Raw genomic sequence first — 15,968 nt, forward strand, 5'->3', positions numbered from 1 at the left:
TCAAAAACCACTTTTTTCAAGTGTCCGATTTCACTAGAAGTACCCAACTATATTGATTTTTCAAAATAGTCTGGCTTAATCCCTTTTGTTGTTTTAATATTTAAAACAACAAGTTTATTAGTGGAGATTATTATTATTTTTTTCCAAAATTATTTTTTTCCAAGAGGGTATTACAAGTAGCTTTTCTCTGTAGCGCTCATTTTTATTTATTTTCAATTTTTAGACACAATATTTAATAAAATAAATGTCGAAGAACAGCTGTAAAAGGTCTTGAATTCCCATTTAACAGAATTCACAAATCATATTATGTTTAGGTCATACTGAATGTTTCAATTGTTTATTCAAACTACATGTACACCCGTGTATGCGTTGCGCATTTTAATTCAAATATTTATTGAAATATCTTGTTAAAACTAAAGGAATACTAGTAAAAAATTGTCTGTCTATTTAGCATAATTTGTAATTTCTGCTACGAATTGGCGATTAAATGTTTCAAACTATAAATAGGTTTCCATAATTCATTTTCAGTATCAGAAGTTCTTTACTTATCGAAGTAATCACATTCTCTAACAAAACTAAAACAAAATGTTCAAATTTGCCGTTGTAATTTTCGCCGTTATTGCTTGCGCTGCTGCCAAGCCCGGTTTGGTTACTCCTTTGGCTTACACCGCTCCTGCTGCTGTTGTTGCTGCTGCCCCTGCTCCATTTGTCACTGCCACCAGCAGCCAATATGTTGCCCGTAACTACAATGGAATTGCCACCGCTCCAGTAGTAGCTAAAACTTTTGCTGCTCCAGTTGTTGCCAAGACTTTCGCAGCTGCCTATACTGCTCCTGTTACTGCTGCCTACTCTGCTCCCGTAGTTACCAAATACGCTGCCACCTATGCTGCTCCTTTCGGTTACTCTGCTCCCTTGACTTATGCTGCTGCTCCAGCCCCAGTTTTCTTGTAAAAGCCATGAATCGAAATTGAATGTGATAACTAAACTAGTAAAAATAAAATATTTATTAAAATCTAAAAACTAAAAAAAAAACTTTTAATTTGGGTTGTTCTTGTAAATGAAAGTTTAGTTCTACTGTTTCTTCTTCATCTCTAGCTCTAAACAATACTTGAGTGGTCAATTTAATATGATATTTTCTGTATTCAAAATTCTGTTTTTATAAACTCAGTCATATCAGAAGGTGTTGGGAGTGTTAGATTTGGCTGTTGGTATTATCATAATGCGACCATTAAAATTACAGTCGTTTGATAATGAAAGGATATCGTTGTAATCAGAAGTACAAGTAAGTGGTCGTTAAATTTTATCTGTTGATTTTGAATAAGACACAAATAACACTATGCAACACAAAAATTATTAACAATATTCTGACAGCTCAGCATTATAGAAGACCTTAATAGAGAAGACACGTGTTTTGATATCTATAGAACAAATTTTAAAAGAAATGTGACCTTATCGATTTTGACTTTACAGATGAAGTTTGATGGATTTAATGTGTTCACAATTTGTGTTTTTAAGACAAGAGCTACAATTTTGCCTCTGAGAGTAAATCAAATTTCTTAACTTTTATGTTTTTGCCTTATTAAGGCGAAGGTCATTTATAGTGATATTTAATTAATTCTCTTTCGAGTTGAGCTGTTTAGACCTAAGAGATACATTGAAAAATTAGGAGTCTACCGAAGTCCCACGCATCCAACCATTATGCTACGTATCACGGGTGGTTAGGCCGATCTTCAGCCATATGGTTTGAATCGATGTGTGAGTGCTCGCATTGTCATGATGCAGAACGATTCGTCTTCTCTTGGCCATTATTCGAATTCCTCAGGAGACTTCAGGCAAACTAATTGTAGTGTAACACTTAAAATTAACCGTCCTACATTTCTCAAGCCGTATAGTCGCCACAATGTCAGTTTTGGCTTCGAACGTCTTCTACTACGAACAAATTTCGTTGGATTTGGCTCGCTTGCGAAGTCCCAAACGGTCGATTCCTGTTTTGTTTCAAACTCCTAAGCATAGATCTAAGATTCGTCTGTGACGATTTTATATATTGCGATGGTTTTTGTTCTCAATTTCTTTGCACAAATCCACAAGAGCCTTTTTTGAGCGATTGACCAATTTTGATGGATCTAGCGAGAAAAATCCATTTTTGCGGCCAAGCGTTCATGCAATATCAAATTTTAGTTGGTGGAAGAAATGCCCAAGGATGCCTCTATCTAACGGTATATAACATGGCGATCTTGCATTATCCGTTCACGCACGGCTTAATTTTTTTCTGGGACAACGGCCGTTTTTGGGCGACCCTCACGACCTTCGTTTTTTTGCGAGTGTCGGCCACGATTGATTTCATTAAACCAGTTTTTCATAGTCCTATACGATGGTACTTTATCGACATACAAAGATTTAATTTGATGGATGCACTCTTGCCGTGATTATCCAAGTTGTGAAAAATTATAGGACGAAAATGTTCACAAGTAAATCCCATTTTTTTTGCAAAGTGATTTTTTAATTCACTGTAAACAACACAACCCATGGTCGTATGTCAAACTGTCGTGAGTACGCTTAGGCTAATAACTTTCCAAAAAATGTAAAATTACGACTGGCGACACTGCGTGTTACCTATGCCAGAAGGTTTTTTAGTGTCCCTCGTACAAAAGCTCCATTCGGAAAATTGTAAACATTGGTCAAGGGTTTGGAAAGAACAACGGTGACGCCCCATATGAACCCTTTTTAAGGGAATATTGTCAGTTAAGATATTCTACTCCTGCAAAGGATATGAAATGAAAGGATACTTATTGCTCCTATTCACTTCACTACAAATAGTGGTGGAGGATGGCGGGCCGAAGTTAATGCCGTTTTAACTTACATATAAATCGCGACAAAGAATATATTTTTTGGGGTGATAAACAAATACACTCGTAAGTGTTTTTGGCTCTGCCATTTGAGGAGGGAAATAATCCTATCAAAACAAAACGAACGTTTCTTTTTAATAATTTATTAATTATACTATTTATTTATTCTCCTTATCACATTCAATTTCGATTCAAAGTTTTTACAAGAAAGCTGGAGCTGCTGCATATGTCAAGGGAGCAGAGTAACCGAAAGGAGCAGCATAGGTGGCAGTGTATTTAGTAACAACGGGAGCATTGTAAGCAGCAGCTACTGGAGCAGCGAAGGTTTTGGCAATAACAGGTGCGGTGTAGGCAGCAGCTACTGGTGCGGCGAAAGTCTTGGCTACAATTGGAGCGGTAGCAATACCATTATAGTTACGGGCAACATATTGACTACTGGTGACAGTGACAAATGGAGCAGGAGCCGCAGCAACAACAGCAGCAGGAGCGGTGTAAGCCAGTGTTTGAATTTGCTGCTAGTTTTTCACAGCACAGCACAAGGTCTATGCTGGCGCTGTGAAAGTGACGCAGCATAGCACATAGCCACAGCATCAAAAATAAAAACGAGTGCTATTGCTATGCTGTGCTGTTTTCAAAAACAAAATCGAAAACTGTTGCTGTGCTATGCTGCGAACATAAACGTAGCATAGCACAAGGTCTATGCTGTGCTTCTGATATCTTCACAGCACATAGCATAGCATAGTCATCAAAATCAAAAACGAATGCTGTTGCTATGCTGTGCTGCGAACATAAAAGTAGCATAGCACATGGTCTATGCTGTGCTTCTGAAATCTTCACAGCACATAGCATAGCATAGTCATCAAAATCAAAAACGAATGCTATTGCTATGCTGTGCTGTTTTCAAAAACAAAAACGAAAACTGTTGCTGTGCTATGCTACGAACATAAAAGTAGCATAGCACATAGCATAGTCATGAAATCGAAAAACGATTGCTGTGCTCTGCTGTGCTGTAAACATTTCTACATAGCATAGCATAATTAATGTTAACCCAGCAAACTCACTAACCCCCATTATTATAAATAAGCTTTCTTTGGTTATAGTTTGGATTTTTCGATCAGATTTTTTAGCGTTCCGGTTAAAATAATATTAAAATGTGAAAATTATATTTTTAATGTCTTCAAATTCGTTTATTTTGCGTTTTCAAATACATCCAATAGTAAAAGAAAACTTATAATAATGACCCTATGAGTTGTTCAGTGCTGTTTATTGCTTACAAGGTACATACATGGTACTTTTTTGATCGATTGGATAATAAATGTGGTCTATAGAGTGATTTTCTGAAAATTCGCCTTTGGCCCTATAAAATGGGGACCAATTTTAATTTTAATTTGTATTGGCGAATTTTCACTTTACAGATCACATTTATTGTCCAATCGATGAAAACAGTTTACAGTTGCTAAACAAGTAATCCCACAAAAATTCTTGAAAATCGGGTCAGATTTTAATTTTGGCTAAATAAGGGCCCATGGAAACTTTGAGGCACCAGTGGCACGTGTTAACATACTCCGATTGAGCTCAAACTCTGTCAATCTTAATTTTTAACAAAACTAAAGGTTTAAGGAGTGTGCCGCATAAAAATTGGACATCGATTTTTAAAACCACTCTAGTACATATATTAAAACAGGTACAAGTGGCAATAACATCCATTTAGAAACTCGAAGTTCGCTTCCATAAGCCATAGACGCCACTAGCGAGAATTTTATTAAATTTCATGAAATTAGGCGTTCTTAGATCGAATTCTTCACTACATCAATTTCACGATTTTACTCTACTGTGGAACTTGATCCAGAAACACAAAATGTTATTAAGTTGTTTAATGAAATGAAATGCTAGTGTGGTTCCTGACTAAATAAATTAGTTTCAAGAAACTATTGTCACTATATTTATACCCCCAGCCTTTAGGCTAAAGAGGGTATTTACACTTTGATACGACCAAAATGTGCCTCATCGAAATAATGGTTTTAGACCCCAAGTATGTTTGTACGATATCCGTTTCAGACAATTTTGAGTAGATCTAGCAATGTCCGTCCGTCTGTCTGTCGGTCTGTCTGGCTGGCTGGTGCGCACGATAAGTCTCGAACGGATCAATCGATTCGGTTTAAATTTTGGGTATCGAAATATTTTGTCCAGATTTGATTTAAATTCGAAGATGGGCCATATATGTCCACTCCTTCAGGTACCACCCCCACAAATGTTCAAAAATTGTCGCAAAACTTGTGCGCACGATAACTCTCGAAGGGAGTAACCGAATTGAACCAAACTTTGCATATGTTAATACTACCTCTAGGCATACATCAGGTTCGAATATGGATTATATCGGGCCACTCCTTCAGGTACCTCCCACACAAAATTTGAAATAAGTGCAGTTTAGTGACACCTCACGGATCGTTATGAAATTTTGTGCAAACTTAGTTTAAGTTCGAAGATAAGTCATATCGTTTCACTCCTTCAGGTACCTCCCCCACAAAATTTAAAAAATGTTCGGAAAAATTGTCCACACGATAACTCTTGATGGGAGTGACCGATTTGGTTCATACTTTACACATCCTAAAATATCTACCAGATATAGATCAGGTTCGAATATGGACTATATTTGTCCACCTATTCGTGTACCTCCCACACAAAATTGTGGATAAATTCACTTTAAGACCTGCTCTCGAATCACTTTGATTTTTAATTAAAAGACAATAAAAAGACAATAATAAATAAACACTTTGATTTTTGTTAAAGCAAATTGCATTAGCTGTTTCAATAACGACAGTAAAAGTTTTTTCAGGGGCAAGTCCATACTTCTTGAGAAATGAGCCCGAAAGTTGTAAAAAACCTCTATGGCACCATATGTAGTGCCTGGAAGGCTCGAACTGAATATATTACCGAATATAGCTATATTATGTTTTTCGCAGGCTAGTGTGATAATCCTATCCATACTTTTGTCGGTGCATACGGCCAACATTTTGAAACCCAGGAATGTTTGGGCTTTTTACAGTAGACCAATAATAATAATCAGCAAATAGTCATGGGGTTTCTTTCCTTATTTCTCAAATTTTTCATTCAGGTAAGAGATTCGTAACAATTTGACATAAGAGATTTTGTGGTACTTTAAAAAATTATATATTACTGTTTTGTCAATTAACAGACATAGTAGTTTGTTAAAAATATCGAAATGTGCATTTAGTCGTGGTTTCACAGGTCAATAGCAAATTCTGTTACATTTAAAATACATACATACTTCTTTGCAATCAAACATTTTTCTGGGTTATGTTTGATGCTATGCTGTTGACTTTGTTCATAGCACAGTACAGCAATAGTTTTCGTTTTTGTTTTCCTGACTGCGGCTGTTTACTATGCTGTTAAAATGTCTGCAGCACAGCATAGCAACAGCATTAGTTTTTGATGTTGATGACTATGCTATGCTATGTGCTGTGAAGATTTCAGAAGCACAGCATAGACCATGTGCTGTGCTACTTTTATGTTCGCAGCATAGCACAGCAACAGTTTTCGATTTTGATTTTGATGACTATGCTATGCTATGTGCTGTGAAGATATCAGAAGCACAGCATAGATCATGTGCTGTGCTACTTTTATGTTCGCAGCATAGCACAGCAACAGTTTTCGATTTTGTTTTTGAAAACAGCACAGCATAGCATATTTTTAGTGATTTCAGTGCTGTGCTGGTAGCAAATTCAAACACTGGTGTAAGCCAAAGGAGTAACCAAGCCGGGCTTGGCAGCAGCGCAAGCAATAACGGCGAAAATAACAACGGCGAATTTGAACATTTTGTCACACATTCGATACCCTGTCGGACTTTTATGAACCAGTTGATAAAATGATTGATAATAGATCGATAATTTTTAAACTGACTAAAAACTGGCTGAAAAGTTATCTAGAGATGAACCACTTTGAACAGAAAAATTTTTCGGCAATTGTCCATGTCTAGATAACTTTTCGACCAATATAAAGTTAGTCGAAATGTTATCTAGAGATTAACCACTCTGAAAACAGAAACATCTACCGCCTGCAAAGTATTTGTGTTTGTCGAAGAAATAAGGCACAAATGTATAAATAATTCGCACTTGCTTTTTCTTAATATTTTTCGTATAAATGCAGCATCCAGTTATAGAATACAGTGTTGATGGACTGAACATATTCGTACATATTGCTCATATTATTCTGGAATTAAAAAGGAACACAAAGGAAATATACAAATCTCTAACAAAAGAGAGAGAGAGAGAGACAAAGAGAATGAGAGAGAGAATATGAAAAGTCAAAAATAAAAAACACACAGAAACAAAAATTGTTTTTTTCACATTATGTTTTAAACTGACTAAAAATAGGAAAAAAAAAAGTTAGTTTATTATCAGTCGAAAAGTTATCTGGCGTTGGACAATACTGACTACTCAGGCGCTCATCGCCTTGTAAAATTAGTCAGTTGGCATAAGGCAAAATGATCGATAAAATGCCACTTATGTTTAAAAAAAAGCTAGCTTTATGTGAGCTTTAAATCGGCCACAGTCCCTACAGGGTACATATTAGACCACACATACATATGTACATTGCACATATGTATGTTTACGAGTGTATGTGAGTAATTCTGCAGAGTCTTTAACAAATTCCCACATTCCATTTATGTATTTTTCATTGCGGTAGGTAAGTGACGTCTATAATACACCTACGTGATTCAAACGAATATAGTGTGTCGTTTTATAAAATTGAAATGTTTTCTAGAATAAAGTTGAAATCAATTCAGATTTGGATATAGCTCCGATTTCAGGTGTTTATTGCATAAAACTCCCAAATTCTATTAAATTTTGACGATATTTTGAAAATTTACTTGAACTCGGATTAGAAATAAATTTGCAAAATTGTCACATTATGTTGAAATCGACTCCGATTTGAATATACACGCAGAGAAAAAAATATGATTGATCCAACATTATTCAAAGAGCAAAATATGTATTGTAAATATATTGTTACGAATGTAACTGATAGGTTTAAGTTAATTTAGTTTAATTTCCGTTAATTTAAAAATTTGAATTGTAACGTAACGTTTTATTACGCAGTTATTTTATTTAAGCAACAACAACTACCATGTAGAACTCTCTTCATCATTCTAGTCGTTACATTACCTTTTGTTCTTTTGTTTGTTTTGCCATAATCATGTAATTATCGTTTAGTTTGTTACTTCTTTTCTTGCATTTATTTGTTGTTGTAATTACGTCATTGATCATCCCCCATGTATGTGAGTTTGGTTGTTCGCTTAGTGCGAATGTGCGTCTGTGTGTTCGTTGTACATATTCGAGGAGTTGCCAGACATTTTCTAGAGGACTCTCGAACAGGGAGACTTTGGGATATAAATACAGGGGAACTGGCAATGACGAGTGAGTTGTGTTTTAAGCGTTGAACTGAACAGATCGGTTAAAGAATAGCTGCGTGCTAACTAGAGACTTGCTGTGTGCTTAGTAATTAAAGTCGGTTCTGAATAAGTGTAATAAAGTAAATAAAGCATTGTAGAAACGTAATCTAAAACGAACCCTGTTTTATTTGGTACAAATCGTACTGGGAAATAAAACAACGTCTACACGGAGATTAGTTAAATCTAATTCCGTAACAATATTGTTAGATTCCGCATGTAGTATTGGGAGTCCAACAATCGTTTTTGTTAATTATAACAATTGTTTTTGTCATATTGAGCAATAGTTGTTGTCATATCCAACAATAGGTTTTGTCTGCTGGACAATATTATTCTCTTTTCTCCAACAATTTTATTCTCTTCTCACGCTATTCTATGCCGTGGTGAAAAAACTATTTTGGTGAGTTTTGTTTGTATGATTTCCTCTTATATTTGTTTTTTATCATTGTTCTTTTTTGGTATGTACACCATGAGATTCTTATTTTTATTTGTTTCTTCTTTCTCATTCTTCTTTGTGTTTTGATAGTTGAGTTACACCACAATCTGAGAAGTGTTTGTGTTTTTTTTTCATATTTGTTGGGGTTTATGGTATTTCTTATATTGGGGGGCGCAATGGATGTAATTATGTTTCTTCATTCAATTTGTTGTCTATTTAGTTAGACCTGGCAAATCCTGGCCATGTATAGTGTTTGTCAATGCTCATAATATTATACGTGACATTTATACCAAAGTTATGTCGAAAGTGCATATGAGAATTATATACGATCAAATCAAAAATTTCAGTGACGTGTTTTCTGGGCTGACAATAGTTTTTGTAAAAATTCTAGATTATGATAGTTCCTACCATAGGTAATGTCAATAAGTTTTACAATACTGAGGAATTTCGCAAGTTGTTTTCGTTTTGTATGTTTTGAGCAAACGATGGTGTTTTTGGATTTGCAATTACAATGCCTGAACAAAACAAATGAATTGCTGGAACAAAAATAGATATTGTTGTTCCAACAAAAACGAAAAACATTTTTTCTCTGCGTATAGCTCATATATAAATTTTCGTTCGATTTTAGGTACTTGGTGCATCAACCTCGCTATGTATGCCCAATAGACCGACTACAAGAAACAAAAGACCCAGGACTATCTTTATTTGCATAGTAATTTGTATGGGCCAAGGTGTATTTTCACGAAAATACTCTAAAAGCCGCATTTATAGTCCAATCCCTGAGCAAGTTTTTCAGTTCACTGTTGTGACTAAACAACGAATCCTACAAAAAATTTTAAAAATCGGATAGGATTTTGATATAGCTCCGATAGGCCGAGTTTGGGTATTTTGGCCCCATATAGCTATCGAAATCTGATCCGATTTTCACAATTTTTGTAGGATTCGTTTTTTCGCCACAACAATGAACTGGAAAAAATTGTTCATTTCATTTCATTGAACCATAAATGTGGATTTTAGAGAATTTTCGTGAAAATACACTTTTGGCCCCATACAAATTACTATGGAAACAAAGATCGCCTGGGTTTCATGGGTTAACCTTAATCCGATGTCCAATTTTGATGAAATTTTAAATGCGTGAACTTTCATTCATTCATATAAATATAACTAGGCGACCCGGTCCGCGATGCTGGCTCTTGAAACAATTTTATGTTACCTTTTATGAAGTCAAATATATTTTTCTTGCATCGCTAATTGTTTGAAGCCGAAAAAGTTGTGAAGCAATATAACCTGCAATAATTAATAATTTAATATCCTCTTTGCCTAAAAGATCTACGTGTGCCATCCAATTTTAGGTACTTGGTGCACAAACCTCGCTATGTACATATGTCCAGTTTTGATGAAATTTTAATTGGTGTCACTCAGTACGAGTGACACCATTTCGAAGAAAGTAGATCACAACAGTACAACAATGGTTCTGAACACGCTATCCTATATCCATAAGGCTTGAAACGCAATGAAGATACATTGTTAAAAGCAAAGTTTTAATTTTCATGTCTCAATCTACATACGTACAAGTATTCACTATTCGAAAAGTGCTATTGGGTATATGTTTCGCATTTTAATTAAATAAGTACAGTAATTCTCTTCAAAAACTATTGAATGTTACGAATCAGCTACCAATTTTTATGCACTATTTGTATACATTAAATATTTGAATGTTATGTTTTGTTAACATTTTTATCATCAACTATAAATACTTTGTTTAATTCAAAGTCCAGTATCAGAAGTTCTTTACTTATCGGAGTAATCACATTCTCTAAACAAAACTAAAACAAAATGTTCAAATCCGCCGTTGTTCTTTTTGCCGTCATTGCTTGTGCTGCCGCCAAGCCCGGTTTGGTTACTCCTTTGGCTTACACCGCTCCCGCTGCTGTTGTTGCTGCTGCTCCTGCCCCATTCGTCACTGCCACCAGTAGCCAATATGTTGCCCGTAACTACAATGGTATTGCCACCGCTCCAGTTGTTGCTCCCGTTGCCGCCCCTGTTGTAGCCAAGACTTTCGCTGCTCCAGTAGCTGCTGCCTACACTGCCCCAGTTGTAGCCAAGACTTTCGCTGCTCCAGTAGCTGCTGCTTACACTGCTCCTGTTGTTGCCAAATACGCTGCTACCTATGCTGCTCCCTTCGCTTACTCTGCACCTTTGACCTACGGCGCTGCTCCAGTTTTGTTTTAAAAACTTTCTGATCAGTTTCGAAATGACATAATCAAATAAAATAAGTTATTGATCGAATTTTTGTAGCATTTGTTATTTTATAATATGGAAAAGGGATAATGGGAAGTATTTAGAAGATTTGTTTTTTTGATTTGATTTTTCTGGAATTTTTTTGCCTAATCTAAATGCCAAATAACAACCAATTAAGATCGAAAGTGTAGATAAAAAATCAAAATACCTGAAACTGAGCGGTACCGTTAAATGTACTCTATACACAAACCCAAACTTGGACCTATATTGTTAGTTTCTTGAGAAAATGTTTTTCCTTACCTCTGGAAACAAACATGAAGTCCTAAATTACAACCAATTCGGTGGTCAAATGGCATTAATAACATAAAAATTCCAAAACGTGGACCCAGCAAAAAATTGGATTCGTTAGTCATTATGTAACCCATTACAAAGTATTGTAACAAAATGAAACTACTTAATTCATTACTACAACAACCTTGAGTTGTATGTTCAATGCTCACCGTCGGCATGCGAGTTTTTTGTTGACAACATAAGTCCCAATTTACATTAGGCGAGTTTACTTGCGGCAATTGTCAGTTTGTTGGTGAGAGAGGGTGATGAGAGGCAAAGGGTTACCATATGCCTCACCTCTCTCTCCAACAAACTGACAATTGCCGCAAGTAAACTCGCCTAATGTAAATTGGAACTAAAGAGAAAAACAACAAAAATAAAGAACAGTTGGTGGTGCACATGTAAAGGGGTGTTTACACTAGCCATCAATGTCATATGACCTGAAATAAAGACATTCCATATCGGCCCACACAGACAATATGGAGACGTAATTTCACTGCATTTTTGCTGGTGTGGACGCAAAATGTAAATGGCGTAAGGAAAATCCCCAATATTGCACACATTAGCGACTGTATAACGATGGAAAATTTAAGGTCATATGCCATTGATGGCTAGTGCAAACACCACTTAAGCGTGTTCGTACGCGTGGCAGAGTGTGTAGTGTGTTCGGCTACAAATCAGAAGTTTTGGTGATGGTAGGATAATATTCAGGGGTCGGAATGGGCAAAAACTTATTTGGAGAAAATGTCAACGTTTTTTTCAAAGCCAATATCTCTGTTACTTTAAGAGGTATATTAAAAGCAAAACCTGGCAAGCAAAGTAGAAAATATCACCTTTACAACGATGTAAAGTAGGTTGTCGCAGAGATATCGCAATAGTCGGTAATGCATCCCATTTTCCGATATTTTTGGAATACGCTACAGGTCGCAATTTTGATCGAATCGTCACGAATTTTTTCAGAGTTGATGCGGTTCCCTCAGGTGAAGAAGCCTATTAAGTTTTGTGATAGTCGGATAAGATTTAGGAGTCGGAATAAGCAAAAAGCTTATGTGAAGAAGTGTCAACGTTTTTTTTTCTTATGCGAATATCTCGGCTTCTGGTAGGATTATTCCAAAAGTAAAGCCCGTCAATGGAAGAACAAAAGATCTCCTTTATATTGATGCAAAGTATGTTGGCGTAAGTGGGCAAACAACCGAGGTATCGCAAAAGTCAGTAATATATCCAATCTTTTCATTTTTTGTAATCACGCTACAGGTTGGAATTTTGATTGGATAGTCACGAAATGGGGTAGATGGGGGCCCCACAGAGGAAGAAGCCTATTGATTTTGGTGATAGTCGGATAATATTTAGGGTTCGGAATGGGGAAAAATTCGTGTGGAGACAAATTCAAAGTTTTATTCTTTGTGAATATATCGGCTTCTAGTAGGGGTATTCCAACGGCAAAGCCTGTCAATGAAAGAAGAAAATATTACCTTAACATTGGTGTAACGTAGGTTGGCTAAGGAAATGCATCCAATTCTTCCATTTTTGCAATCACGCTACAGGTCGCAATTTTGATCGGATGGTCACGAAATTTTGGTTGCTTATGGGGGTCCCAGAGAGAAAGAGGCATATTATGTTTGGTGGTAGTCGGTGTATTCCCTAAAAGAAATGTTTACCAGTGAAAAGCTTATGCACAGGGGTCGGCACCGTACCGACTATACCCTTTGTTCACTTGTTTTTATATATGTATATGGTATGCTAGTTCTCGAAACACTACCATAGATATAAGTTCAACTCAGAAACTGATTCTGTGTTTATCATCAAACGGATCTAAGAGTATGTATTCTATGATTTTGCTTTATACAAAAAATTATCCAAAGTCATAATACCCTGAATTTTAGTATTTGTTGGGCAGAAAAAGTCCCTCAATAATATGTACATATGTATGTATATTAACATTAAAACGAACGCTAATAGAGTGGTGGCTAAATTTCAGTACGAACAAACCCTCTTACAAGCACAAAATTCTCTTTTATTCAAATTTTGATATTATTATCCCATCTAGCATTTGGAAGACTGTTTTTTCAAAAATCGCATTGATGACTCTTTTTAGAGTCCTCTTGGTGATCAAAAACTTATTAAATCGCTTGTATGATCAGAAAGGGACTCGAAAGTGACTCCCTGTAATAATTAAAAAGAGTTCAATTTAAAATACAACAATAAATGTGTAGCAATCACAAATTAGTCATTAAAGTGTTTAAAATGTGACCATTTTTTGTTATTTATTGTCACATTTTGATCATCTGGAAGATTGAAAAGTGCTTAATCAAAAAAGGGTCATGCTGGTGTTTGAAAAGTGATTATAATTATGTATCTTCTGATCATATTTTGAACAGTTAGGTGATTAAAAACTGATTGCTTTGTTTTATTTTTGTTTGGTTGTAAATAAAAAATAAAATTCTCATATACACTTTCTACAAAACGTTGATATAAATGTAACGTATAATATTAAAGGTATAGACAAACACAACACATGTTCAGGTTTTGCCAAGTGAAATGAAGAAGCAGTATACTCACCGCCCAACATAAAGGATAATTAAAAGACATAACCAAGAAGAAAAGACAACAAAACAAAGGAAAGAAACAAAGAAGAATAAAGAGAGAATTTTTTAATTTATTTCGTTTAAAAAAGACTCATAAATGACTCCCTAAAGACTCAAAAACGATTATTAACATGGCCCAAAAAGACTCGAAAAAGAGTCAGAAATTAATCAACAAATCACCAATAAATGATTGAAATATGACTCGAAAAAGACTTTATATACCATCAGAAAATGGGCAAAAATGACTCGAAACTAATGCGGAGGAAGACTCATTTGTGATTTGCTTAGACGAGTCGTCTGAGGTTATGTTTTCCTACCGACAAAGGAGTCATTTATGATCAGAAAATGAGCTCATATTCCAGCTTTTTAATCGTGCAGTCGGATCAAAAAAGACTCGAATTTGACTAAAATTTTCAAAAAATGCTGGCTGGGATTATACTAGCAGACCCCGGTCCGCGTTGCTGGCCCGTCGTAATGAGTTTTAATGACAACTTTTTATCGACTTTATGCTTGAAAATTAAAAAATAGGTATTTTCTACCTCACTTCTTCGGTCTATTGTCAAACCGAGAAGGATTTGTTGTCTGTAACCTTTCTTTTCTCTTACGGACTTTTCGGATTTTTTCGCCAATTTATGCTTTTAGGATTTATTATCGTCCATGTCCCTGTCTTTATCCTAAAGCGATCTAATTTTAAAGGTTAAAAAGTGGTTAAATCGAATTCTCCCGCTTATTGAGACTTATATGTTTTAGCTTTTCATGGCTGATGGACCGTTGAACCTCACCATTTAAGTAAATTTGTAAATATATAGTTTTTCTTGATCGGGGGCGCAACCACCGTTGTCTCGAAAACTAATTTGCAGCCCGATGCACTCATAAGTTTAGCAAATATAGCGATTATAAAATAATAGGCCCCGAAATTCGTCTACAAATATATAGCATTTTGGACCACGGGACATTCCTGAACATTTTCTGAATATTAGGTTCAGTAGTTTTGGAAAAATAATGTTTTGAAAAGAGTGGGCGTGGTCATCAGTTTTCAAGATTTAACATATTAAAAAAAAGTAGATATAACATATTCAAAAAAGTGGGCGTTGTCCAGTCTTAATGCCCCAAATAAGCACGTAAGGTCGGAGACACAATTGTCATTGACTCAGAAATTAATTTTCAAAGCGATACATTTGTAATTGTTGCAAATATTGCATTTTTACAAAAATAGGGTACCCCGCCCGATCCGAAATTCAACCAAATGTGTTGCCTATTTAAACAGGGGGCCATCACTCTACGTTCCCTGAAAATTTCAGGAAAATCTGTTGAGTAGTTTCGTAGATATAACATATTTATAAAAGTGGGCGGAAAAGTGGGCGTGGCCAATTTTTCTTTGCATAAAAACCTAAACTGGACTATGACTAACATTTCCACAAAAAATTATCCAAATCGCTCCAGCCATTTTCAACTGATTCAATTACCAACAAACGACAATTGAGTTTTATATATGTATAAAGATTATATTTCCAAACCAAGTAGGAAAAACTCTACTTAATTAATAGCACAGTTATAGTATATTCTAGACGATACAAAATATAGTGTATCCACTTCATGGATTCCTTCTCCATTCCACATTTACATAAAAGAAAACATAAAATTTAATTTTCGTTTGTTAAAATAATTTATTTGGTTGTTTCATATCGGAAATAATCTGCAAGTTTTTACAACAAAACTGGAGCAGCGCCGTAGGTCAAAGGTGCAGAGTAAGCGAAGGGAGCAGCATAGGTGGCAGCGTATTTGGCAACAACTGGGGCAGTGTAGGCAGCAGCTACTGGAGCGGCGAAAGTCTTGGCTACAACAGGGGCGGCAACGGGAGCAACAACTGGAGCGGTGGCAATACCATTGTAGTTACGGGCAACATATTGGCTACTTGTGGCAGTGACGAATGGAGCAGGAGCAGCACCAACAACAGCAGCGGGAGCGGTGTAAGCCAAAGGAGTAACAAAACCGGGCTTGGCGGCAGCACAAGCAATAACGGCGAAAATAACAACGGCGAATTTGAACATTTTGTTTTA

The 15,968-nt window shown here is 35.8% G+C and overlaps 4 protein-coding genes across 4 annotated transcripts; 2 read left to right on the plus strand and 2 right to left on the minus strand.

Annotated features, from left to right (window-relative positions):
* Window positions 1-585: 585 nt before the first annotated feature.
* On the plus strand, window positions 586-951 carry LOC141402178 (uncharacterized). The gene has a single exon (XM_073982999.1). The coding sequence runs from the start codon at window positions 586-588 to the stop codon at window positions 949-951; it is 366 nt and encodes a 121-aa protein (XP_073839100.1).
* A 2,095-nt stretch (window positions 952-3,046) lies between these two features.
* On the minus strand, window positions 3,047-6,682 carry LOC141403006 (uncharacterized). Its single transcript, XM_073985139.1, has 2 exons — window positions 6,596-6,682; window positions 3,047-3,358 (listed from the first exon to the last, which is right to left on the minus strand). Exons 1-2 carry the CDS (start codon window positions 6,680-6,682, stop codon window positions 3,047-3,049), a joined length of 399 nt encoding a protein of 132 aa, XP_073841240.1.
* Window positions 6,683-10,579: 3,897 nt separating this feature from the next.
* On the plus strand, window positions 10,580-10,984 carry LOC141403008 (uncharacterized). The gene has a single exon (XM_073985140.1). It carries the CDS (start codon window positions 10,589-10,591, stop codon window positions 10,982-10,984), a length of 396 nt encoding a protein of 131 aa, XP_073841241.1. The 5' UTR covers window positions 10,580-10,588.
* A 4,630-nt stretch (window positions 10,985-15,614) lies between these two features.
* Window positions 15,615-15,968, minus strand: LOC141402737 (uncharacterized). The gene has a single exon (XM_073984654.1). The coding sequence runs from the start codon at window positions 15,957-15,959 to the stop codon at window positions 15,615-15,617; it is 345 nt and encodes a 114-aa protein (XP_073840755.1). The 5' UTR covers window positions 15,960-15,968.

This window comes from Musca autumnalis, unplaced genomic scaffold, assembly GCF_047663935.1.
Source record: "Musca autumnalis isolate F117 unplaced genomic scaffold, ASM4766393v1 scaffold_4, whole genome shotgun sequence".
NCBI classification, from domain to species: Eukaryota; Metazoa; Arthropoda; class Insecta; order Diptera; family Muscidae; genus Musca; species Musca autumnalis.

What these genes read in the sequence shown, in the direction of transcription:
- LOC141402178 (XM_073982999.1), top strand. Translation starts at nt 586, where the DNA reads ATGTTCAAATTTGCCGTTGTAATTTTCGCCGTTATTGCTTGCGCTGCT.
- LOC141403006 (XM_073985139.1), bottom strand. Translation starts at nt 6,682, where the DNA reads ATGTTCAAATTCGCCGTTGTTATTTTCGCCGTTATTGCTTGCGCTGCT. An exon ending in CTCCTTTGGCTTACACCAGT is followed by an intron (nt 3,359 to 6,595) that starts GTTTGAATTTGC and finishes AAAAACTAGCAG; the next exon opens with CAAATTCAAACACTGGCTTA.
- LOC141403008 (XM_073985140.1), top strand. Translation starts at nt 10,589, where the DNA reads ATGTTCAAATCCGCCGTTGTTCTTTTTGCCGTCATTGCTTGTGCTGCC.
- LOC141402737 (XM_073984654.1), bottom strand. Translation starts at nt 15,959, where the DNA reads ATGTTCAAATTCGCCGTTGTTATTTTCGCCGTTATTGCTTGTGCTGCC.